This window comes from Colius striatus, chromosome 7, assembly GCF_028858725.1.
Source record: "Colius striatus isolate bColStr4 chromosome 7, bColStr4.1.hap1, whole genome shotgun sequence".
Taxonomy (NCBI): Eukaryota; Metazoa; Chordata; class Aves; order Coliiformes; family Coliidae; genus Colius; species Colius striatus.
Window position 1 is genome coordinate 16,543,606 of NC_084765.1, and position 26,045 is coordinate 16,569,650.

Sequence of the window (26,045 nt, forward strand, 5' to 3'; positions counted from 1 at the left end):
ATTTTACACTCAATTATCCCCAGTAAAAATGACAAGGTTCTCCCCAATGTGCTGTGGGCCTGTCCCCTTTCATGCACACATTAAGCTCTTCTTCTTGTCACTAAGCCTGATGTTTCTTCTCTTTCTGCTAAAGTGAAGAGTTGTAAGGTCTTGTAAAACTACTTTGTAGCAGGAACTCCTATGTCAACAAAATCCTCACACAGTTGCCATTGCTACAACATCTTCAAATTTTATTAAATGCTTACCAAAAAAAATCCAGGATGAGTAAATTTAAAGCAGAAAGCACACTGATGCAGGAGGAGAGAGAACCTGCCCTCCTCTCCAGGAGAAACAAGTTGCAAAATCATATTGATGTGGGAAGAGGGTAGGAGTAAGACTTTATTGAAGGGATGGGGGACATGCTAACATCATGAAGTATGAAGATGTGAGAGTTCAGAAACAGCCCTGGGAACTGATCTATGGAGTTCAGGCCCCAGGCCAGAGTGTCACTGGGGCTCAGCTTACTCACGCTCACAACAAGCCCTGACCTGCCCCAATAACAAACTGGGATGCCTTTTCACTACAGCAGCTTCCAGCATAAGAGCAGTAGCAAATTTGCAGACATCCCACCCATCTCCCAGAGTGCAGCAGGCAGGTTGTTGACATGCCCACCACCTCTGACATTCACAAGAAGTGTTTCAATCGCTGGCACTGGAGCCCACGGGTTAGAAAACAAGCATATCCCTTTCCCCAGAGAAGAGAGATGATACCAGTGGGCAACACTCCTCACCTAGGCAAGGAGACCTCCAGTCTGCATGAGAGAGGGAGATGGCGGCAGCAACCATTTGAGACAAAGCTGCTGCTGCCACTGTTGAGGCAGAGAAGTGGCAGGAACATTCTGGCATGGGTATGTAACTGATTAAAGGATGACCTGAGAACTAAAGAAAAACACAGGACTAAGTTGAATGTGATTTGAGGTACAGACAGCAGCAGATGGATGATGTAGACGGACAGAGGCTGCATTGTAAACAGGGTAAGATTTTACCCACAGCTGGTACCAACAGGGTGACAAGGGGTCCTTGCCATCTCCTCACACTCAGGACACTGCCCTCATTTCAAAGACTAATTCTTCTACCAGAAGCTGCTGAGCTCCCTCTCTCCCATCACCTAGCAGCCAAGAGCCACAGCAGAAATTCTTCATCATGTAGCAAAAGCTCTGCCAACTGAGCAGGGCAGCACATCCCTCTCTTCCAACACTTGATAAAGAAGAGAGAGAACAGAGTCACAGCCTCCCATCTCCATAGCAGAGACAGATAAAAAATCAACAACAAAAACCGTAGAAACATTTAGCCAAAGAGTCACAGAGAAAGTTGAAATGGGGGTGGGTTTTGCCAGATGATCTAGTTCCTTTCATCCAACCAGAGGCAGCATGAAGCATTGCTGACACCTCAAAAGCAGTCACGATGTACCAAAGCAGACTGACATCAGGCAGAAGAGGAGAATTATCCTTCAATTATCTTCTGAGGAGCAGAGGAAATAGTGGCACTGAGAGTTGCATCGAGCCAGGACCAAGCTCAGCTGCAAGACAAGAAAACAACAAGTTTATGCACATCATTTGGCCTGTCATAAGCAAGGCCCTGAGCTGTACAGAGGCTGCATATCTTGTCTAGCCATTACAGGTGCTTCTCCCTTACCCACTTCCACAAAGCCCATGAACCAGCCCACAAAGCTTCAGCACTGCAGGACCGTCACCCATGCTACATGCCCAGGGCAGAGTGATGGCTGCCCAGGCTACTCCTGCCCAGTGGCCAAGGGGCAAGGGGAGCCCAGAGCCTGAGAAGCAAGGGCTCAGCAGGCTTTCTCCCCAGCCTGAGCGAGCTCCCATGGCCAAGAGCCCATTACCCAAAGCCCATCTGCACCCAAGTCAGCTTCCCACAGCTCCTGCCCTGTGCACTGGCAGCTGCTGTGCCCAAGGTCTTCTGGCACCTGCCCAGGCCACACTCCACACTATTCCCATTTTGGGTTTAATTGCAGATGGAGTGGAGCACAGGGGAACAGTTAGGGTCCAAGAGCGGGTGATCTCCCCTCTGCCCACAGAGTGCCCAACCAGTAGCAAAGATGCTGACCTCTTTGAAAGCTTCTTGACTCAGCTTCTGGCTCAATTTCCTTCGAGCTTATCACAAATCCACCCAAGTTTCTCAGGCAGCATTTCTCCCATTGTCCCTGATTTATGGACCTCAGATCTGGCAATAAAGCAAGTCAGTCTGTCCCCTTGCTTTTACTTCACTACACTGTAGGAAGGAAAACGTCCCCGAATCTTGCTTGTTGCAGAATTCCTCCTGAGTACAACAAAGCTCTGAAGGAGGCTCGTCAAGCAAAGCCAAGCATGACAGTGAAGGCACATAAATTAAGAGCCAATTTCCTTTTGCTGTTTCTTAGCATTTCTCTGCCTCACTAGTCACACACACAGACCCCAGCTCAGTCACATGCCACTGAAGTTACCACCCACAAGGTCTCCAAGTCCCACAGCACTGTGAGTTTCAAGCTGCATGGGATGCTGAGATAGTAGCAAGAGCGACTTTAAGAGCACAGACTCTTGTAAGAGATCATAAATCTTCATGTTATGGGGCACGAAACAGCCTCTAACTTCGGAAATAGAGGGTAAGTCTTCCTGCTGCATGCAGGTTATAGCTAAACTTCCCAGTCCCAGAATCCCCCATGCCCTACTCAGTAGCACCTGGCAGTTTGAAGCAAATCCCAATCAAGATCCTCCTCTGACCCATGCAAAGCTGCATTTTTCTGAGGTGCAGCGGTTCAAAAGACAAGGAAATCACTCAAAGAGCTGATCAGTAGTTGGGAAGTTCACTGCCTTAGTATTTCCAACACAAGCCTGAAGCAGATCAACCTAATAACTCTGGTTTACCAGTGCTGCTAGACCACAGCTCATCTCCTAGTACAGGCTGTCCATGGAACCACATTGACCAGGAGCAGATGAAATCATTGCACAACCAACCCTAACATCAGATGCATGTGCTAGCTCACCTTGTAGCAGCTAAGTCACACAAGCAAACAGCAATCCCTAAACAAACAGATCAGAGTAATGTCGCACAAAATAAAGTACACACCTCTCCAACTGAGGTATTTTTACTTTCTGACCCAGAATAATCCAGAATATCCACAAGGCTGGAGAGGAGGGCAGGTATGATGAAGAAACAGGCTCTCAGCCTTTTTTGGGGCCTTTATTCTAAGTGTAGCTCTTGGAACTGAGCAAGCCCTGACCCCAGACCTCTGCCTTAAGCATGAATCTGATCAGGCACTGGGAACGGCCAACAGTTGTCATTCTCAGCTGGCACAAATCCCCTCGCCAAAACAGCAGGGGGTTACTCATGCCTTCAGCTGAGATAAATCACAGAACGGTTTAGGGTGGAAGGGATCTTTAAAGGTCATCTACTGCAATCTCCTTGCAATAAGCATAGACATCTTCAACTAGGTCAGGTTGCTCAGAACCTAGCCTTGAATGTCTTCAGTGACAGGGCACCTACAATCTCTCTGGACAACATCTTCCACTGTATCACTACCCTCATCGTAAAAAATTTCTTCCTTCTAACTAGTCTGAATCTATCCTCTTTCAGTTTACTCCTTGTCCTGTTGCTCCAGGTCCTACTCAAAAGTCTGTCTCCATCTTTCTTGTAAGCCTCCTTCAAGAATAAAAAGGCCAAAACAAGGTCTCCCCAGAACCTTGTCCACTCCAGGCTTCTAGTCTCCAGCTCTCTCAGGCTGTCCTCACAGGAGAGGTGTTCCAGCCCTTTGACTATTCCTGTGCTGAGGAAATCTGTTGGTAGCAGTGCCCCATTTCCATGGCACATCCCAGATCCTGCCCACCAGTCTCTGCTCTGGAGGACAGCTTGTTCACTGTGGTGAGGGCTTGACCTTGAAGGCTTGGTGCCCCAAAGCACCTCTTCAGTGCTTTCATTTGCTGCTGCCTTTTTATTTTTTTGGAAAAAAGAGTTATCCCTCTTCCCCCCACTCACAGTCAGTTTTGGTAGACACACCACCCTTTTGCTCAGTACAGATCACCTTCCCAGCTCAGTGCTGACAACTAGCACTGAAAGCCCAAAGGCAGCACCAGGAACTGAAACCCAAACAGCTCTTCTGTCTTTAAGGGTTTTATTTGGGATAGTGTTCCCCCACGGTAGGTATCATGCACACATCCCCATCGATGAGAGCAGGTTGGGAGTCACCAGGAACCAAGCAGAGCACATGCAGTAGCCCCTCTGAGCAACCCTGACATCAGCCCTCCTCCTCTTCCTTATTTCAGGATGTATCTGCACTGGGGATTAAGGGTCTGAGTGATTTATGCCTCATTTCACAGCAAAACTCAGCAACTTTGTGCTGAGAGCCAGGGTAGAGTCAAATTTCTTTCTGGGGCCTGCCAAAGAGTCATTGCAAGTCAGAGGCTGAGTGTTTGATGCTCCCCAGACTTGCTCAGGAAAAGAAAGAGAAGTACTGAGACTAGTTTTATCTTTCTATCCCCAAGACAGACCTTTGGCTCCATTGTGCAGGAAATCTGACTAGCACTCACTAGAAAGAAAAGGAGATGGTGTGAGTTAGTGACAAAGAATGGGAAAAGAGGCCGTGCATCCCCCTGGGAGCAGCACAGTGGTGGCCAGAGAGGGTCCAGCTGCAATTACCACTGGGGGCAATATCTGACCCAGACCACAATCCCATTCTTCTGTTTCACTGAAGAATTAATATTACAGGCAGGAAAACAGCAATGCTCCCCCATGGGAAAGAAGAAACTAGCACCTTGAGAGCAGATGCAGCAGGTTGCCACTGTGTTTGAAGAAAAGACCAGTCAGAGCTAATGTTGTGACAAAGCACTTTCTCACCAGATAAACTTTAAGGTCCTGCATTTCACAGGGACGTCTCTGCCACTTGAAATCAATCAAGACTAAAATGTCATGTAGCTTACGGGTGTTCTGTTGTACACAGCATCAGAGTATTAATAATTGGAATTTGGAAAGCCATGAAATATTAATTTGTGCCTCTAGAGAATGTTTCAAAGCTTCAAAGTTTCAGTCCTGCTCCGTTTCTCAAAGTTTCCTTCCAAATCCCCTTAGGGTTTGCCAAGACACAAAACATCCCAAGAAGTGCTCTCTGGATTTTGTGCTAACTGAACAGAGGAGTTCCACGTTTGGCGATACAGTTTCCCCCCAGCAGATCTCTTGCTCTGCCACATCACCCTCAAGACTGGCTGAGGCTACCTTGGGAGACTAAAGAAAGCAAGACTGGTGCTCTTCTTTCACAATGCCGACTCTACACTCATAGCTTTTGGAGAGAGGAAGAGGAGGCCTTGGGTATGAATATTTCAGAGTGTAGCCCAAGGCTAAGCCCACACCAACTCTAAGCTTTGTGTTTCCTTCCAGGAGATGACAATGCTGATAACAGTATCATCTACCACCCAGCCCGCTCCCATCCACCGCCACCTCTCTCCTCCTCCCACCCTTCCAAAGCCCGGGAAGGACAACCTGCGGCTCCAGCGTCTGCTGAAGAAGGCTGCCAAGAAGAACGCCATCCGAACTGCAGAGCAAGCCAAGCCCTTCCGCTCCAGCCTCTCCCCTGTGAACGAGGCCAGCTCTGACGTGGAGCACAATGAGAGCCCTGCAGCAGCAGAGACTCCCAGGGCAGCAGCGCCCGTGGCCACCAGCCCTCCAGCCCGCCTGCCCATGCCCCCTCCTGCCCCCCGTCTGCCCTCCCCTCTCCGCAGGAGCAGGCCTTTCACCCTCAAGGTCACCGAGCAGCGGCGCATCGCAGAACACCTCATGCTCACCACCTCCACAGCCCTGCCCCTGCTACAAATGCCAGGAGCTCTGGAGACTCCACAGCAGCCTGAAGGCGCAGACACCCACCAACCCTCCTCACACGACCCTTCCATATCTCTTCTGCACCAGCCTCCTTCTTTCAGCACACCCAGTAAAGAAAACACATCAGAGGTTACCCACGTCACCAAGGCACACATTTATTTCCACAGTGTGAAGCCACCCAGAGCTAAGACACCCACATCAATCCAGACCCAAGGATCAGTTAGCCATGAAGACATGAGGTCTTCTTCTCTAGTACCCAAAGTAGCCCAAAACTCGGAAGAATCTCTAGGGCAGACACCCACCCCACTTGATGATAGTAAGGCAGTGGCTCCTGCACTGAACCCTCCCCTCCTTTCTGCTGCAGAGGCAGAGCCTTCTAATCAAGCTCCAACTCTTCCTCCAACTGAAGAGCCCACTAAGGCCCCTTCACCCAAGCCCAGCTTCCCTGATGCCCACATCAATAAGCCTATGACCCATGAAAATGACTCCAAAATAGCTGGATCAGAGCGCACTCCTGAATTACCCAAGCAAGATGACAACATCCTAAAATCATCAACACCCAGCACTCCCTGGAGGCAAGCACAGCCAGGGACAGCAACGCCAGCACAAGCTGTCAGTACCGAGGCCACCTCCACAGACACCAGGGAAGAACATGTTGTTCAATCTCAGGTGACCCCCAGCTTACCAAACAGCAGCCCTCCCCTCAAAGCTGAGTCAGCACCATCATCAGAAGCAGCAAATCCTCCTGGAGCTAGAGTCAGTGGCTGGCATCGCCTCAGGAAGCACTTGATGGTGCGACCAGAAACACCCAGCTTCCCAGAGCCCAAGGAGGAAAAGCTAGGAGAGGAGGAAAGGAGTAAGGAGAAGGACAGCTCTCAAGCAATTGTCAGTCAAGACCACAGGCTGTTTAAATCAAGGGCCATGAGGATGTGGGATGCTATTTTATATCAGGTTGCAGTCAACAAGGAGAAGAAGCAGCAAGCAGCAGAGAAGAAGGCACATAAGGAGGAAAGCTTCTTTCTTCCCCGCCGCCTACCCATCCTTCTACATAAGCCACGCTTTGATGCCCGGAAACTGAAAGAACTGGCCTCCAAACCCATGACAAAGTTCAGCACCGTGTTTGAGGTGAGCCGGTTTAGACCCAAAGAGCCCGAGGAGCACGCCAAGAGCTTTAACAGAATGGCATCAGGATGGTCAGTCCACTGAAGCCTAGCACTTCCACCAGGTCCACATCTCTGGAGGTTCCTACACGACACCATGTAAGACATCACCTATGACTGGTTTACTGCTAAATAGAACCAAGTGTAAGGGAAAAATAAAATGAAATAAAACCCCTCCAAGCCAGCAGCCTCATGCTGTGGGTTTAAGGGTTACTCTCCATATATATATAAGCTTAAACGCACAACGTGCCACATTCACGGGTCACAAGCCTGGAAAACATACATGCAATTGTTTTTAAGAGAGCCAACAAGCAGCACTGGATACAGTTGCATGGTGAAGACACACAGTGAAGAGGGCGGATTGCCTGTAGAAGAAGCCCAGTTTAAAAGAGGATGATGGAATCTGAATTTACTTTGATGTGTTTAAGACCAAGATAAATCCTAGAAGTAGCTGTAGATGAAACAACATAAATGAACCTGGGTTGCTCCACAACTCCTCTAAGGGCTCTTTGAAACTGACCTCAGAGAGGGTACACATCTCTTCAGCTTCTCCACTGAAAGTGCACCCCACAGCCATTTGCTGAGAACAAGGTGGAAACTCTTCATTCTCTCAGGATGCAGACAAGGGACAGCATAAGATATCCGTCCTGCTCTCACATACCATTTCCCCTGCCTAAAAAACTGGGCATCATCATTTGATGTCGTCCAAGGTCAGTCGACTAAATTGTAGGGCACAGGAGACTAGATTTGTTATAGTGATCAAGTTTGATCTGTATTTTACTGTGCTTTACATCTAGGGGCTGGTGTTTTCATGATATGCAACAAGAGCCTGCTTCACCCTGTGGGTATCCAAATCTGCATTGGATTTAATACGGTGCTGTTTTCTGGGGGATTCTGCTAACCTCACATAGTCTCATTTTCAGGGGGAACATAGCGAAAGCTGCATACCAACTGGTGCCTGATGTCCTGAAAAAACGCTATTTAAAACAAAATCCCCAACCCTGTCCATTCACAGAGAAAAATGTGCTTTCCAGCATTACATTTCCCCCTTTACATCACCATCAGGCTTACAAGCATGAAAGCTGGACACTGGCTATTTCTGTTTCACAAGGGACTATGTCATACCCTGGGATGTTCCTACACAGCTAATACAGGATTGCTATGTTTAGTCCAAGGAAACTTGATACACAGCTCTTTACATTCTCTTTTTGTCCAGAGGATATGGAGCTAACTGGAATTTCCCCAAGCCAAACTGCAAACAGAGTTAGAATAAAACCAAGGGCCCCTTTTGCTGTTTTTAAAGTCTTCCAATTTTGCAATGATGCTGCAAGAGCAGCTCAGTTATCATCAAATCTTCACTGAAGTTTTCACTTTGCTGGTCCTACCCTCTCTATTTTGTAACTCCTTCCCTATTCTTACCCTCTCTATTCTGTAACTCCTTCCCTATTCTTACCCTCTCTATTTTGTAACCCCTTCCCTATTTTAAGGGGAAAAAAAATGAGAAGGAATAATAACCCACATATCTAAAGTTTAGATTTCTCCAATCCACCAGTTTTCCAAGCAAAAGCTGGAAAGAGGTAGGTTGGAAACAGAGCAGTAATCATGAGTGGATCCCCAAGAAGCCTCCCACCGGATAACTCAACATGGTGCAAGAGAAGGCTATGCAGAGACATCCATGCAGCAACACAGAGTCAGAAATCAAAGAGGGCAGAGTAAAACACGTGGAATGCCTAATGCAGATCAAGAGACCTCAACAGACAGTGATAACATGGCACCTTACTGTAGCACAGCCAGACAGGCAGATGGATGCCTACACACAAGGGGTTGCATTCACAAGATCCCCGGCACCGGCATGAAGCAAAACAGCCAATATTGATTACACTTGGAAGATTAAATTAAACTGGTCAGAGATAAGCTTCAGAAGCAACTGTGCTTTAACCCACTTTGTCCTGCAGTGAGGATGACCACCCAGAACAAGCCAGTGTCTCTCACAAGGCTTACGTTTTTCATCCGCTGGGCTTTTCGCAGGCTGTGTCCACATGCCAGCCCCACTGCACAGGGATGGAGGACAGAGAATCATCAGCGGGGATAGTAGTTCCTGCAGTGGGAGGCAGAGGAAGGCAGGTCTGGCTGCAAGGTTTAGCTCTTCTGCCCCAAGGGTGAAGGGCAAAAGCACACAGCAACTCCTGCCGAGACAGACCTTGGCACAAGAGCATCACAGAAAGGACAGATGCCTTTCCACCAGCAGCCCTATGCTGGGAACCATAGCAGTGTGTCCCAATCTGAGCTGCCATGCTGACCAAGGCAAGAGGAACACTTTGAACACAGAATTTGGTTGCTTTTCTATGTCAAATAGCTTCAGGCAGTTGCTAAGAGCCCAAATTGCCATATAGAGAAAACCACTTGCTCCACAAGTCTGCTCAGAGGTCCTGCAGCTCAGGGAGGGAGGGCAGGTAAAAAAACTGTACCTGTGCTCAAGCAACTAGAAAGCTAATACAGTGGTGCTGAGAATGTGACAAGGAGATGAGTCAGAAAGGTTTGGGAGTAAAAAAGTACCCAAGAAGGGACTCCGTAGGAAGGAAAAAGGATGAACATAGTTCAAGGATGTAGAAAAGAGCTGAGAGCAGAGACCTCACAGCACAGAAAACAGCCAGCTAAAACCCTGAGAAATGAGCCAAGATCCTTCAGCTATCACAGGCATTTTGCTAGTCTCAAAAAATTCTTTCCTTGTGAACAAGCCCACAGGGCAAGAGTGGGTGTTTGGAGTACTGAGTGGATTCTAGGCAATATCCTGTGACAGTCACTGGCCTTTCCAGAACAGATGATGGAAAAAGACCAGAGCCAAAGGCACTTTCCTTTGAGCTGCTTGCAGACACTTAGATAAGACAAATACAACCTGCTGAGGACCTAGCAAAACCTGTTTGCTATGAAGAACTGAAGCTGAGGATCCCACCTAGTGAATGGAAACAGACTCCAGGAGAAAGAAGAGGACTGATCAAAGCGGAGACCTTAAAACACGTTTCTGAAAGCCACAGGCAGAGAAGCAAGTTGAGGATACAAGTCCTATGAGCTCCTCCTTCTTTACAACTGGAAAAGATAGCTTTGGGCAGGCTTGGGTTTGTACTGCTGCCCATCTCAAAGTGGCATTCAAGAGAGCTTCTCTTCTAAATGAGCACCACAAAAGGAAAAAACCCACAACACAAACAAAACAATATCCTGTACTCAGAAGCCAGCTCCTTGAGGTAAAAAACCCCACAAAACCACACCAGAACACAGCCCCCAGAAGAATTCAGAAACAAAAGGTGTTTTGTAGCAGACAGAGCTATTTATAATCTTGGCTAAGAAATAAAGCTTCTTTTTTATACTAGGAAATAGAAGAATAAGTATTTTCACTCCCAACAACTTCCTCTCTTCTCACTGTGCCAGATGCTGCCCGGCTGGATCCAACCAGTTATCACCTTCCTTTACACCATTCCTGCTTACTGTCGCAACCCTCTACCATTATCCACTCAAGATAACACCAGGGTATCTATTAACATAAACACAATATGAGCACAAGATTCAAAGACCATTTCAAGAGGGCACAGAGGCAGCAATCCAGCTCTGCTTTCCCCCTTGCAACACATCAGAGGACAGTCCTTCTGCTCTGTTGGTCTACCCAGCACAGCAGATGTTCCTGTCCCCCTTGCTAAAACCCTATTATGGACTAGTTCCAAGAGGTTACAGAAATCATTCAAAGTTTCCCCCCTGATTAATTCAGTAAACCTGGGATTTAGACCTGAGAAGCATCTGAATTTCAGGAGTACACTAGCACCCATGCTCAGCCAGAATGATCTCCAGCTACCTACTTCTCCTTGCAACATAAGAGAGCATAAGAAAAAACAGTAGAAGCTGTTCCTTTGAACTAACAGTCAAACAGCAGTAGCTAAGGGCCTTATTCTGCAGATTAAACACACACAGGTATCCAGGTTCCAAGAAGCATCAGAAAATCAGAGACCAAAACAAACCCCTACTACGCATCCACTTCTCTCTAGCTCAAGTCAGGTGTTTACCCAGAAGCAAAAGGCTCCAGCTGCTACCATACAAGACCTTCTGACTCCCCCAAAGTGTGGCAGAGCCAACCCCAATGCTCTGCCAGAAAGGCACCAGGGCTGTGTTAATCCCACCTACCTGGTTAATGAGTTCTCTGGGCGTGCTATTGCTCTGCAGCATCATCTATCAACACCTTCTTGTACTGGCCATGGCCTGTTGCAACAAATTTATACTTTTTGCCAGGATTGGACTGAATAGGAGAAAAAGAAAGAGCCAAAGTCAGCATTTGTCTCAAGATCAAATAACTGAAGCCAGAGGAGCATGGAATACAGTGTCTGTAATCCCTGAGGGTCTGGAGGCAGTCTACTCTGTACTCCCCTCCTGCCCTTTTCACAGATCCACCAACATTTTCTCCAAGCTTAAAGTAACACAGCAAAGCACAGAATGTGTAATAGGGAAGGGAAAATGTAATGCCAGGTCTCATGAGGGAGGGCCCATCTAAAAGCCCAGACCCCATCAAGCCAAGGCTGCTTTCACCCACGGCAAGAGCTAGTTCATCTACCACATACCAGCAGCAGAATCTATACAGGAACAGTCAAGATATTTTGCTCTTCCTCTCCTAGTCTGGACAGTTTGAGCAGCAGCTGCTTGCTGCATTTTAACAGGCATTCCCACAAAGTACCTCAGATCCACCTGCAAGTGTTGATGCTGTCTTAGGTTCATTTCCATCTAATTCTGCATGTTTTCTTTACTCTCAAGATTAAAAAGTATGACAAGAGCAAAGTAACTCACATTAGCATTTCAATTTGAGCATAGAAGTCTGAGGCTCCCAGCTCATGGGCTGAGAATAACATGCTACTCAAGAGAGCCTTCAGTATTTCTGGCTATAAAATGATTTTTGCCCCTATTTTTACTAGGGCTGAAGCAATAGCAGCTCACTGTTGGGAAGAGCTCCTAGGTATGTGACTGTGTTGACAGATACAAGCAGCCCTTGTCCATGCAAAACAGTACCATCTTCTCAATAATTCCCACCCAGCCAAGAGCTCTTCCTTTTCACAGCAGAGCAAGTGCTGTCATTCTCACACAGATACTAACTCACCTTGACATTGGTCTCGGGTTTGGGATTGCCTTTCTGTTCCCAAAGGCTTCTCTTACTCACGATGTCTCCAGCCACGATATCCTGAGAAGATGAGATTTTCATTACCCTTCACCGCTAACACTGATGAACATGCCTTTGTTCATGTCCCTTTCAAATCCACACATCTGACCCTCTTTTTTATTTACAATATCACATCAGACTTACAACAGCTGCAGGCAAAGCCCATGACTCTGAAAACTTCTTCCTATTCCCAGTACATCCTATGTTTTCCTTTATCTTACTCTTTTCAAGAGCCTGGATCAAAGATCCAAAATGTTTATTTCCTTAAGTTCATTAACTATTTAAGACATTTTAGCATCAAGATGCATTTTACATGGAAGGAATTTTGCTCACATAAACACAGATTTACAACCAATGATTTATAGAATCAGTCTCAATGCCCAGAAAGTGACATTATTAGAAAAGCAATACTTAATACTCTTTGCATTTTCCAAGCATATAGAATTTATCATCTTGGTACTAGATACAACTTTGTGCTCAACAACTGGAGCTCAGTTCTAGCCCCTGTAGAAGATACACACATTCTCCCCACCAGCTTATTTTATTCCCATTTCAAAACAGTGCCTCAACTAGTATCTCAGAGGCTCACCTGGCTGTACCATAAAGGAACAATTTAGGCCCTTGGCATGGATGAAGCAAAGTCAAGAGGCCAGCCCCTCTCTCCCTGTACAAGCGAGGCAAGTCCTGCAAGCATGCTGTACCTTACAGGATGAGGACTTCACTGCAGACTGTGCTGCGACTTCTCCCGTCTCCCAGAGGCTTTTCGTGCTGGCTACAACCATGCTTGTGGTGGGAAGGTCAAGAGAGGGCTGTCGGACAGGTTTTGGAGCCTTTGTGGATGTCTGGAAAATAAATGGAGAAAGATGGATATCACAGAACATGTGCTCCTTCATCCCCCTGCCCCTTCCCTTGTAATTGGAGGTGGTTGGTGACAAGGGGTTGTAAAAGGTGACACTAAGGTCTTGCTAGCTTCTGCCAGATGCTCCCACCCTTTAAGCAGGGAACATGAGGAAAAAAGGATGGGATGGTTCACTAAAAAAACCCTACTTTATGTGGTGGAGGGAGATAGAGACAGGAAAAAGGGTTGTTCCCATCCAAGAGATGTCACCTCCCAGATGGTAAGGCAAGGTGGGAGAGCAATGCGCAGCAAAGAGGACTCCTTGGAGTGGGAACAGACAAACCCCACGACAGCAGCCTACCTCAATAGCCTGTGTGTACTGCTCCAGCCTGTCATCGATCTTCGACACAGGGAGGGGAGATTGAGTCTTCTTTACACTGTTACTGGAGAGGACAGAAGAGATTTAAGGTGACTCCTCCAGTGCCTCAAGCAGAAGGCAGGACATTGAGGGCCACAGGCAGCCTGTTGCTCCTGCCCATCCCCACAGCAGGGCTCTCTGACACCCACCATTTGCAGGAAGGGTCTTGCTTTACCCTGAGGTCAACCCTAGAAATACCTTTTCTTTATTGAGCGGTTCAGTGACTCGGTTCTGTCCGTGATCTAAAACAGGAAAGACAAAAGTATTACTTTTGCCCATGGACCTCAGATGGACATGGGTCACCTCAGCTGACCATGACTCAACTATTTCTCTTTCCTGATCCCTCAACCAGATTTTGGTTATAAATGCCTTAGTACCGTGTTCCCACACTGGTCAGAGACAGTGAGCATCACCTCTCCTCCTTTCCAAAGCAGGTGAGCAGAATTCCAACCAAAAGCACCACAGCACTGCCAGCCACGTCTGTAGAAGAGAAGCGAAGCATGGGAGCAGAACAGGCATGACTTACATAAACTCACCCACACCAGAGGAGGACACAAGGCAAGTCAGCACATGGAACCACTTGCAAAGTGGCCCTTCAGGTCCAGCCATCAAGAAAGAGTTTTGCACAAGAAGCTCCTGTGCAAGAACTCTTTGGCCAAGCAAACACTTCACAGCCACTGAACAAAGGAAAGCTGAAATGTTGCTAAATCTCACAGCTCTTTCATGACCCAGAAAACAAAAGCACAAAGGGAAAAAAAATCACTTTCAAGTCAAAGCAGAGGCTTGCTCTTAATACCAGCTCCTATAGAGACAAGGAGCTGCAACCAAGTAAAAAGACTTCTCTTCCTGAATAACTTCTCCCTGTGCCACAAGAAACATTGCCTACCAAGTTAGCGCTGCTTTTTACCTGCTAAGTGCTCATTTTAAGAGGCTTTCAGGATGCTGGTGCTAAATTTTAGTTAAGCAAAAGACAAGACAGTGCGGCAGGACTTTTAACAGCTGTGCCCAAGAACACAAGATCCGTTAGAGGATAGCACAGTCCCTAGACAAGGTGATCCAAGCTAAGACAGATGTGCTAGGGAGGGTCACTCTGCAGGGTCCTCACACAGCAGCATGGCAGGTATCCCAGTAGCCAGCTTTTCCTGCTGGGCAGGCTATCTGCCTGCTGCCAGCTTGCTCCTTTACTCAGTGCTGCAGGAATCCATGCTTGTCTCCCAGCTTTGACTTCAGAGATTGGGCTGCTCATCCCTCTGGGACATTGATGGGTAGGCTGCCACCTCACAGGGCATAAAAGCATCTGAAAGGGGAATCTGGTAGACCTCCAACTATGTCTCAGCTTCTCAACTATGAGCAAGTAAGACATCAATAGGAGTAAAACTTTGCCATGTGTACCAAAGAGATGCTGTGCAGGTGCAAACCACCCACAGGCACTTCCAAAAGGTCACAGATGAGCATCACCTTAAACATAGGGAGGCCTGGAAAAAAGCTGTAGGTGACAGTAATCTCAACAGGACAGTCCAGGTGGGAACAAACTTTCCTTAAGCTATGCAGAGACCACCTCCTCGCAGGGCAATTCCTTGCAGCAAAATTCATACATTTCTCCAGCTCAAAGCCCTTTCTGAAGGCCAGAAGCAAGTACAGTTGTTCCCTTGGTGAACCTCAAAACTCAAGAGCTCACAAGCAGGCTGGAACAAAACAGGGCTGGTACATGACCCTTCACCCTGCCACCACCAAACACCCAATCACACTGCAGCCCAGCACCCATCTGCCCCAGCTATGTGCCTGGCCTCCACAGCTGGCATGGGGCTCACCACTCACCACAGATGTTCCTTCCACTACAAGCAGTGGTTCTGCTGAGCAATCCCATACCAAAACACCTTCTTAGTGGTCAAGGTGTTGAATTCTTTGTGTTTGAACAAAGCTCTGCTAGCTGGGGTGTAAAGAACCTCCTTCCTTTGGAAACATCCCAAGCTCATATTTTTGCTGAAGCACTTTACATTCAGCTTGGAAAACTGGTGAGCTCTGACATCACTGTTTTAAAACCCAGAGACCATATTTCTAAACCTTTCTCCCTGGGCTAGCAGCAGTTAAGCTCAGGTCAGGAAACTATGTGTGTTTTGGGGTTGTAATGGCAAATGTTTCAGCACATCAAAGGCACTGGAAGTGTTTCCTACATTTCTCCATCAGTCCCACACCAGAGATATGCTTTGGCCACCCCCAGCCCACTTTTCAAACTTAACATTAGCACACAGACTGCATCCAAACCCACCCTTTCTCCTCTCTTTTTATTTGACTCCTCCACAAAGAGCAAGAATCTGATGACTTTAGATTAAAAAAATCTTCCTCTTACAATCTGTTTACCGGTGCAAGAGGAAGAGCTCATACAGTCTTCTCTGTCCAGGAACTATTGACTAAGAAACAAATAGCATAGATCTAAATGCAAAAAAAAGCAAAGATAATACTAACAGCAGATTAACAGGCTGCCTAAGCTCCTCGCCATTTCCCTCAGCGCTATCATCAACAAGCTTAGAGCCTACAGACAAAAAGTCATTCACTGCAGAAATCAGTTATCTGTATCTATTGTATTTAAAAGGACCTGCACAGAACTGAGGAGCTGTATTAAATGCAACAGCAGTCACGAGATGCCGTTCAGGTCGTGTTAAAATGGATGTTTCACAAGAGCATTAATGCAGACAGATGTGACTGGGAAGGACAGGATGCTTCACAGGTCAGGAATCTCAGTTTGTTTAAAAAGCTTAAGTCATACTTTCTGATTTTATTCTAAGGAAGACACGGAAATTCCAGTGCTTCAAGTTAGAGGGTGGGAAGAGAAATTTCATTTTCTGATTAAGTTCACATGTAGTCCTCGATTAAATTCACAAGCTGGAAGCACAGACACCTTCCTCAGTATTACAGTAATCTCCAGCGTCCTCAATGGCTGGCAAAGTATACACAGACACAGAGACAGGGACAGCCTCCAATAGCTCAAGCAGGTAAAGAGAAGGTTGACAACCAAGGAAGATGAGGGAAATTGATCAAGTGATTTGTCCCAGCCTGTCACATGAGTGGAATAACAGAGTTCACACTCTACATTACCACAAACCCTGGATCAGCCTCCTTCATCCTTGGCTAGGTGCTCTACAGCAGTCATTGCCTCCAGAGAGGCCCAGGGACACAAACCTTGGTGGAGGACATTGCGGTGTGGTCAGAGCACAGGTCTTCCTCCTCCAGGCTGGTGGGGCTTGAGGCCTTCTGACGTTTTTCTGATGTTTCTTCTTCTGCATTTCTCCTTCTCTTCTTCTCCTGAGTGCAGGAAATGAGCAAGTCAGAAAGTGAGCTGGTGAAACTGCTTGCTTTGCAATAAAAGTGATTTTCCTGTCTCCTAGGCTTCCTGCTTTATAGAAACTTTTGAGTTCACACCATCTGTCATGGTTTGACATGACAGCCTTTTCTGGTAAAGGGGAAGGGACTGTAAAAATGGCTCCTGTAAGAAATTGCCTGAAACTCTCCCCAGCTCTGAGCCAGACCCACTTCTGGGACTGAGTCATAGACACCTCCACAATCACCTTTTAAGAAGAAGCCAGAAGAGAAGGCTTCTTCCTGTTTCTTCCTTCTTCTGCCCCTTCTTCTGGATAGTGGTGCAAGGAGTAGGAAGAGTGAGAGAAACAACCATGCAGACTCCAAGGTCGGTGAGGAAAGAGAGGAGGAGGTGTGCTGGAGCAGAGACTCCCCTGCATTCTACAGAGAGGACTGGTGAAGCTTTGATTTGTTTGCATTTTGTTAAAGATGCAGCAAAGGCAGAGACCCATTTTGCTAAGAACCCTGTGCCAGGGGCAGTGACTATGGCCAGAGGAGGCCATGTCCCGTGGGAGGGACCCTGTATCTGCAGAAACTGCAACCGCAGTGAAGAATCCACGCCAGAGATATTCACCAAGGACTGCGTCCCGTGTGAGGGACCCTGTACCGCCAAAAGCTGCAGCTGCTGGGAACAACCTACACCAGAGAAGTTCGTTAAGGACTGTGTCCTGGGGGAGGAACCCCGTGTTGGAGCAGGGGAAGAAAGCCAGGAGTCACCCTCATCTAAGAAGAGAGAAGTGACAGAGCCCATCTGTGAGAGACTGACCACATCCCCCATTCCCTGCCCCCCTGAGCCGTTGTGGGGCGAGAAGGTAGAGATATCGGGAGCAGTGAGCTGGGCCCGGGAAGAAAGGAGGGATGGGGGAGGGAGATCTTAAAGTGCTGGTTGTAGTTTTCTCATCATCCTACTCCCTTTTTGCTTTTATTCCGTTCTGTCTCGTGTAAGCAGTAGAATAAACTTTCCTATTTTCCTCTCTGAGTATTGGAGTCTGTTTTGCCCAGAACCATAATTGGCAGCCAGCCCTCCCTGCCCTTGTCTCAATCCACAACAACTTTGCTTATCTTTTTATTCCCATTTTGCTGGGGCCTTTGCCATCCTAATGAGGGTGAGGGTGAATGGGGGCACCGAGCAAGAGACTGTCGAGTGGTGCTGCTGTACTAGCTGGGCCAAACCACAACACTATCTAACTTCAAAATACCCAGGAAAATGCTCATGTGTCATTTGAGGTGGAAAGCAGAGAAATCTTCCACATTCTATGTTTCAAAATTATATGGAAAGGGGTCCTTGCACCAGTTAATAAAGACTTCTTACCACTATTGAGATAGGAAAATGTGAATTTTTCATTTAGAGGCAGAAAGACAGCAGCTGTCTTTGGAATAAAAAGATAGGAGTCACACATGAAGTTCAAATACAAAAAGCATATTAGTCTCAGCAAGTCAAAAGCCATTTACAACAAGAGATATTAGAAGCTCAGCCACCCTAACAGACTTGCACACCACCCAACCTACAGCTTTGCCTCTCACATTAACCAGGAATTACACCTGATCAGAAAAGCAAAGAAAGAAAACCTCATCTGGGAGCAATGCAAGATTTAGAGATACATCAAGCTAAAGTGCTCCAAAGGTGCAATAAAGGCAGGGGAGAGGAAAGATAAGCAGCAAAATTTAGATTGAGTTCTCCTCAACAACCCACAAAACCACAGGAGAAATATTAACACTTTCCTTCCCAGTATTGCAGGCACACAACTCAACCACCCTAACTCTGGGAGCAAACGCACCACTCACAGGATGGCAGAGGCTGCCATTGATCCCACCTCTTGCTCAGCTCTCTCCTCTTCCTCCTGCTCTTGGACCTGTTCTTCCTCCTGGTGCAGCCTCTCTTCCTCTCTGATAATCACATTCTCCTCCCGGATCTCCTCCAGGCTTTCGTGATCCAGCTGGATCTGCTCCATTTTGACTTCAGCTTCCCTCACACCACTGTCCTCTTCTTCATATGACTGTCGTGAAGACCTAGAGGAGAGGAAGAGAGGTCAAAGAAGCCAGGTGCTCAGCCCCCTAGAAATCAAATTTTATCACTCCTCTAAGCCTACAGTTTGCTCAGTGTGTTACACCAGGGCTCACAGCCCCTTCATGGTCTCATCCAGATCCAGGCACCCAGATGTAACAGAATCATAGAATTGTTTCAGTTGAAAAAGGCTTTCAAGACCATTGAGTCCAACCACTAACCTCACAGTACCAAGCCCAACACTGACCCATGTCCCTCAGCAACTCAGCTATACATCTTCTAAATATCTCCAGGGACAGGGTCTCCACCACCTCCCTGGGCAGCCTGGGACAGCGTCTAACAAGTTCTTCCTAAACTCCAATCTAAAACTCCCTTGGCACAACTTGAGGCCATTTCTTCTTGTCCTATCACTCGTTACTTAGGAGAAGAGACTGACCCTCCACCTCACTACAATGTCCTTTCAGGTAGCTGTAGAGAGGGATCACATCTCCCCTCAGCCTCCTCCAGGCTCAGCAACCCCACCTCCCTCAGCTGCTCCTCATCAGAATTGTTCTCCAGAACATTCACCAGCTTTGTTGCCTGTCTGTGGACATGCTCCAGCAACTCAACATCCTTCTTGTAGTGAGGGGCCCAGCACTGAACACAGCGCTCGAGGTAGGGCCTCACCAGCACTGAGTACAAGGGGCATAATCACTTCTCTGGTGCTGCTGGCCACACTACTCCTGATACAAGCCAGGACACCACACACTGCTGGCTCATGTTTAGTTACATGGCACTTCCATACTTTGAATGTCCATGAGGCAGTTCAACTAAGAGTTGTGGCTTCAGAGCTGAATGGATCTGTATCCTTCGAGCCTCACCATGGGCAAGACAGGAAAACAGAGACCAGTCCTCTGCTCAGAGCCCAGGCAGAGACAACACTGCCACCATGGTGGGGTGCTGGCCCAGTCCTCTGCTGGGCTACAGCCAAAATCCCAGATGAGTCAGCATGCTCTGTGGTTCTGGGGCACAAACACAGATCTGACTCTGCCCCCACATTTCCCAACATCAATTCAACTTGGAGCATCAAATATAGCTTTTCTCTGCCTAAACTCATCTTCCACAGTAACAGAACCTCTCACTGGAGAAGGATCCAATCAACGACATGTGAACATGCTTCCCAAGGTTCCCCTTTTCCCTAGCTGAAGTTAAACTGCACGGCAAGACTTGCACAGCCACTCACATGGTGGGTTTTGCTGGCATGGCACAGTGCTTCACAAGCAATGCCATATCTGCACCTGACTGCAAGTCTTGATTTCATCCACTGGAATACGCTATACCACTACTCACGTCACTCATGTCATAGCACAGCAAAACAAAGGAGCCCCAAAGCAGCAGGAGTCACCCCATAGCTTAGGGTTGAAAAAAAAAAAAAAGCACAATGGGGTCTGCACAGGAGGATTCCTCCAGGTTCCAAAGGCCACAGCGACCCAGGAGTATGTGTTTAAGCAATCAGCTTTGCAGAAGCAGAGCAGCCCATGCCTTTGGGAGCACATAACTCCAGAGCTCTCACTGGCTCACAGACATGCAGCAAGATGTTATTGCCATCTTGCTTTCTTTGGCCAGAGAATAGCTTTATCCTTCCACCCATTCCTTAGAAAATCCCCCAGGTTGTGACAGCAAGGCTAAAGAGCTGGCTAGCATGCAGCTGCCAAAGGGCAAGGCTGACTTAATGCTTCTGCCTCGCCAGCCAGCACCAAAAGACACAAAAAAAAAGTTAAAGCAAGACTTTTTCACCCACTTCCCTGCTGGTGGGAAGGCAGCTCACAGGACAGCCACTGTCTAGCCCTCCTCACTGACTACCTGGGGAAAAAGCTGATGCATATGCCAGCTTGCTACCAGCCATCCTCCCCCAACAGCACAGTCACCAACAACAAACAGGCTCTGAAGGCCTATGGAACTCATTTATCTTAACCAGGATGCCAGCAATGCCCTCAACTAAAGGGCAAGCTCATATTAAAATTTAAGGCCTGCAGATATGATGCAGTGTTTTGCACCACAGCAATTCTGCACAGGAGACAGCTAGCCTGACACAGCCCCCACCCTCTTGCATGCAGCTGATAGTATGGATCTCAAAGAGGGGAAACAGAAGTCAAAGAAAACATGTCTCAGCATCAAGGCACTCGGTAGAGACACAAGCTGGTTTAGCTCCATTCAGAGAGCAACTCCATCCCAAGTCATAACCACCACCAAAGCATTCTTCATGTGAAAGCCAGGGTTTGCTCCATATTCAGTTCAGGAAGGGAGAAGGGAGTTGGGAAACCTCAGCCACAGCACTGCTTCTCCCAGCAAAGGGCATCCCAGCAGGAAACCAAGCCTACCTGTGCTCCCAGCCTGCCCTTCAGGTGAGGCAGGGGAGCAAGGGCAAAGCTGCTCAAGGGGCTTTATAGGGCACAGCCTCCTCCCAGGAAGCAAGCCCAGCTTTTGCAAAAAGCTCACTCCCAAGCAAGCCCACAGGGCCTAAGCCCCTTCAGCTGCCTCTTCCTACCAGCATCTAACAAAAATCCTCTACAGCCACCCCCTTTAAACCCAAGGAGCAGTTTCTGGATAGAATAACACAACCTTTCCAGCTAATTCTCTTTTGAAGACCAAGGAGGGAATAGCAGGAGCCTTTCTCTTCAAAAAAATCTCTTTGCAAGAGGGGTGGAAAAATAGGCAGCATGTTGAAAAGCAGCTGGGGCCGCTCTCTAATGGCTCCCACAGATATGATAATCAACACTTGAGGTTCTTGAGCAATGCTTGTGGAGTCAGGGCTGCAAAGGTACAGCTTGTAGAGCGGTTAAGCAACAGGGTTTGGGAAAAAGGCGAGCTTTATTTATTTGTTCATCAGTAAATATTAATCTCTGGCATTTTTTCAGTCTTAGGGCAAAGAAGTGGTTGTGTCATCACAGGGGAAAAATTCCCTATAAAAATCAAGCTGCCAAGAGAGCTGAGTTCAGGAGTTCACATGCAGGTGGATGGTGTCCAAGGGAAGTGGTTAAGGTAGGAGTTTGGTTCAGCTCAGCAAGGGAAGAGTGATGGGAGATGGGCACACAACAGCCAACACACAAGCACCTCACCAGGCCTCACTGCTGCCTGTTCTCCCTCACTGAAAGAGGAGTCAAGCACCAGGTGGGCTGGGGCCATAACACCCACTATGCTGACATGAGCCAGGAAGCAGCAATAATTTAGAACAGCTTTTTAGGCTGGCCTGGATTATGTTAGAGGCCGTTTCAGCCCCTGCAGCAGCTCAGGTGGCTTAAATCCACTGTTGTCACTCCTCCAAACCCAGGCATCCTGGCAGCCTGCCATTGCTTGGAGTGCAAAGCTCAATCCAAACATCCCTGAGGCCCAGGGCAGGCCCTCAGCCTGTTCCTCCCCACTGGCCCAAAAGGCAGGCGGAGGGCATCCATCCCTGTGGCAAGGGGCCTGGCCTGCCCTGCTGATGCTTCAGCCTCTGGCCTCGGTTTATGCATGCTCAAGCTTGACCTGGGCTTGGCCACCACTCCTCAGGGCCAGTCCTTTTGCTGGGCATGCTGGCTCCCCTCCCCTCTATCCAGCTGGCTCCCACCCACCTCTGTTTGCGCTGCTCGAGCTTCTGGGACCAGTCACTGAAACCTTCATCCTCCTCCAGTTCCAAAGTCCCAGATGGCTTAAAGTCATAGCTGAAACACAACAAGAAGCAAAATTAAGATGTGAGATGCAAAAAAAAAACCCAAATCCAAACCTGGACTGAAAGAGCCACAACTTGATATCATCCTTTTCTCCCTCCAGTCATAGCGCCTTCTTTCCTCTGGCTGCTCTCACTTGAAGCCTCGCCCTCCATTAAAGGAAAGGTGCCTTTGCCAAGTGCTCAGGATCTCCCCTGTACAAAGAGGGTGTCTCAAGGCATCACTGCAAGATGGAGAGGAAGAAGGAGCAGCTCTGTGTGTCTGTCACGAAGAGGCTGCACACAGGTGAGCAACAGACAAGTAGTAGATCAAATCCCAAAAGCCTATGGTTTTCTTCTGCACCAGAGCTGGCCCTAGCTTGTTTCGACCAGAGGTGTTTCAAGATTTAGACACAGTCCCAGGCTTTCCAGGGAGGTGGTGGAGTCCCCATCGCTGGAGATATTCAAAAGCCATGTAGCTGAGGTGCTGACGGACATGGGTTAGTGGTGGGCTTGGCAGTGTGAGAGTAGTGGTTGGACTCGATGGTCCTAAAGGTCTTTTCCAGCCAAAACAATGATATGATTTTATGAAGCTTGGTTGCTGCCTGTCCTATTCTTGTAGATAGCCCCAAAGTAAAGACATCATCAGGAGCCATCCTGAACAAAGCACTGGAAGAGGAAGGCACAAAGACCCAAAGATTAGGACACTGGCTCAAGTTCTGGGCTGGATCCTCATGTTCCCTTCCAGCTTGGAGCCAATCAGAGGCAGTTGCATGAGCCTGGCTGCCTGCCCGCAGAGCCATGGCCCTCCCAGGGCGCACAGCTGCCGGCACCAGATGTGCGCTGGCCCTGCACACGCATCACTGCGGCTTTGCTGATTTCACTCCTTGCACTCACATGGAGATTCGACTCCCGCCTGGGAGTCCTGGCTGAGCAGCCACGTTGCAAGCATTGGCCTGTAGAAGTGGCTCCACAGATGTTTTTGAGACGCAGGATAGTCACGTCCCCTGGGAACAGGAATTAGCATGTGGGACTCACAGATTAGTTTAAAACTCAGAGGTTCACAATGCATAATAAACGTGGGCGAGTCTTTGCTCTTGTTGTCGGCTCTTGGGAGGTGTCAGGAGATGCTTTTCGCCTCCTCCATGACCCCAGCCTCAGGCTGCCAAGCAGCAATGCTGCATAGGTCTGGGACACCACAGTCCAGGATAGGTTATTTCCCACTCTATTGTAGTAGCTTGTTGATGCCCCAGGAGAACGCTGAGGAAAGCTGATGGAGAGCCAGGATGGGACCACAGATCTGCTGAATCCCAGTTGATGATGCCCAAGGCAGAATCACTGTGGTATCTGTGGCCTTGTCCACAAATGTGTGTTCAGACTATCAGAAAAGCTGCCAGGGAGAAAGACAGACGAGCCAAATTTTGTCTGAAAACTGGTCACTTCCTTGTGCCCCTGTACAAACACAGCCCCAGGGGAAGCAGCAGCCAGCACAGCTCCATCAAGCTGACATCCGTCCCTCTGGCTCCCAAGGCCACTCATGTTTTTCCTACAGACCCACTGTTTTGCAGATTATTTCTCCATTTTTTCAGTGGGGCAGTGGGGGCAGGGGGGAGAGGAGCTTCACTCTGGCCCTTTGGTGCAAGGAAATGCTGAGGGTGGGTTTGTACAAACAGGAGCAACGTGGACAGAATGAGTCCCAGCGTGGGAAGAGCAGAGGGAAGGACAGGGGAGTGTTTACACAAGAGAGAGCGAAGCTTTTCAGAAGATTAATAGCCAGGGCTGCCCCGGCTGCATGGGTGAGCCCAGGTGGCTGTCAGCAGCACCAGATGAAACCAGAGGACAGCCACAGAAGAAGAAATATCCTTCTGCTGAAGCCTGGCCCAGCAAGCTCAAGCAATATGGAGCAGGGAGCAAAACACCTAATTTTAGGAGTTGTTCTTCTTGCCATTGCCTCTTTACAGATGCTTAAGCACTCAATTAAATTCGGGGAACACCAGCAGTCCCTTGTGCCAGCAGCATGTCTGTGCCCATGCCCGTGGCGCTGGAGTCTGTCAACTGGGCTCCTGCATGCAGGCCACTCACAGCATCTCCCAGGGACACAGAGACCAGAAATCTTATCTGACGTTTTAAAGACCTCTACCAATTATTTTCCAGCCCCTGTGTAAAATGGAGTTTGAAAAAGCTAAGAATTATTATTGCTTTCCAGAGCTTCTGTTTGTTTTTAGGACAGACTGCGGTGGTTTTGTCTGCAGGATATCACCAGGTCTACTCTCACAAAAGATTTCAAAGCTTCTTTGCAATGCATTTAGACCCAAAAAGAAGAGACTTGTGCATAATTTTTAAAGTATTTGAGAAAAAAATGGTATTTTAATGGAAAAAAGTAGATTTTTATAAAACATTTTTGTTATTTTTCCAGTAAAATGAAGCTGCTGCTGCTTCTCTCTGACTGTAATCCCAAATCCTGCCCCCACCTTTCCATGTTTAACACATTTAGAAATTAGTTGGACACATAAATAGTGGGAAGATTGGGGGTCTTTTAAGTTTTTCAGACTGGATTTTGTGCCAGCTCTAATGCTGCATAGCACCTGAGCTGCTGAACTGTGGACACAGGCAGGCTGCAGTGGGATGCTCGGGATGTGACTTGTCATCCCATCTCCAGAGGTTTCCTCTCAGACAACAGAGAGTTCAGCATTTCCACAAATGCCTCCTGAACTATTTCCATTTAGGTCTCGCCCCATTAAAGCATCATGTTAAGCCTTGGAGCTGGGAACTGCTTCAGCTCAGGAGCTGCTCCGTGCTCCCCACTGCTGGGGCAGCATCTTACGAGGGAGGAGCAGGGAGCCCAGCCAGGAGAGATTCGCACTTGCTCGGCCACTGGTGCAGAGACTTGCCTGGGGGTCATGTGTCACATCCTCAGGCACGTATCTGTTCTCACACAGATCAGGATCTTTCCTTAGTTTCAGTGACTCACAAGCCAAAATTTAACCAGGCACTGCAATCCCTGGTGATGGGGATTGCCCTGCCTGACCTTGGCCTCACCCAAGCTGCCCTGGTTTAAACTCTCAGGGCAGTAAAACACCAAGCCTCTGGCCCATAAAAAGAGTAAAGCAGGGATTATGACCTTTCCTGCCCAAGTAGAAACACATTATTTGTTAGTCTGGGCTAAATTCCCTTACCCAAACCTATCAGAGCCCTTTCCCCATCTCCCCAAACTATCCTGGACAGCAGAGACAGCCACTCCACAGGTGTTTGAGGGTTTTGCTGCAAGGAGAGAGTGTATCACTGAAGGATTTATAATGGGTATTCCTTACTGGTTTTCCTGTGCGGGTCCCACACTCTCCGAGCAGGAGCTGCTGCCATTGAAGCCCTCTTCTGCCTGGGACCTCAGCTGCCTCTCCCGCTCCCGCCGCCGCCGCTCCCTCGCCGCTTCCTCCTCGTCCTCCACGCTCCACTGTGCCGTCAGCCTGCCGAGCCAGAGAGAGAAACCCATCCTTAATGCCAGCTGCCTAGGAAACCTGCTGACAATCCCCCAAGCTGCCCAGGCTCACCCCGGCAGAGGAGTGCTC

At 48.2% G+C, this 26,045-nt stretch overlaps 2 protein-coding genes across 4 annotated transcripts in view; one reads left to right on the plus strand and one right to left on the minus strand.

The window, feature by feature from the left end:
- Positions 1 to 203: 203 nt before the first annotated feature.
- The window catches only part of LSP1 (lymphocyte specific protein 1), a 53,532-nt gene continuing 27,690 nt past the window's right edge, over positions 204 to 26,045 (minus strand). For 2 of the 3 annotated variants that reach the window (XM_062000342.1, XM_062000343.1), the window contains exons 2-11: positions 25,791 to 25,943; positions 22,406 to 22,495; positions 18,622 to 18,817; positions 16,631 to 16,753; positions 13,649 to 13,692; positions 13,394 to 13,475; positions 12,896 to 13,036; positions 12,135 to 12,215; positions 11,174 to 11,285; positions 204 to 1,557 (exon numbers count right to left, since the gene is read on the minus strand). In XM_062000342.1, the coding sequence (XP_061856326.1) occupies positions 11,199 to 11,285; positions 12,135 to 12,215; positions 12,896 to 13,036; positions 13,394 to 13,475; positions 13,649 to 13,692; positions 16,631 to 16,753; positions 18,622 to 18,817; positions 22,406 to 22,495; positions 25,791 to 25,943 (997 nt within the window). In that variant the 3' untranslated portion in view covers positions 204 to 1,557; positions 11,174 to 11,198. The remainder of the gene's footprint in view (positions 1,558 to 11,173; positions 11,286 to 12,134; positions 12,216 to 12,895; positions 13,037 to 13,393; positions 13,476 to 13,648; positions 13,693 to 16,630; positions 16,754 to 18,621; positions 18,818 to 22,405; positions 22,496 to 25,790; positions 25,944 to 26,045) is intronic. The other variant, XM_062000344.1, reaches the window with a different exon arrangement.
- PRR33 (proline rich 33) lies at positions 5,409 to 7,138 on the plus strand. The gene has a single exon (XM_061999681.1). The coding sequence runs from the start codon at positions 5,409 to 5,411 to the stop codon at positions 7,047 to 7,049; it is 1,641 nt and encodes a 546-aa protein (XP_061855665.1). The 3' UTR covers positions 7,050 to 7,138.

Bases quoted from the DNA above. Each gene is read 5' to 3' on its own strand.
- PRR33 (XM_061999681.1), top strand. From the start codon at position 5,409: ATGACAATGCTGATAACAGTATCATCTACCACCCAGCCCGCTCCCATC.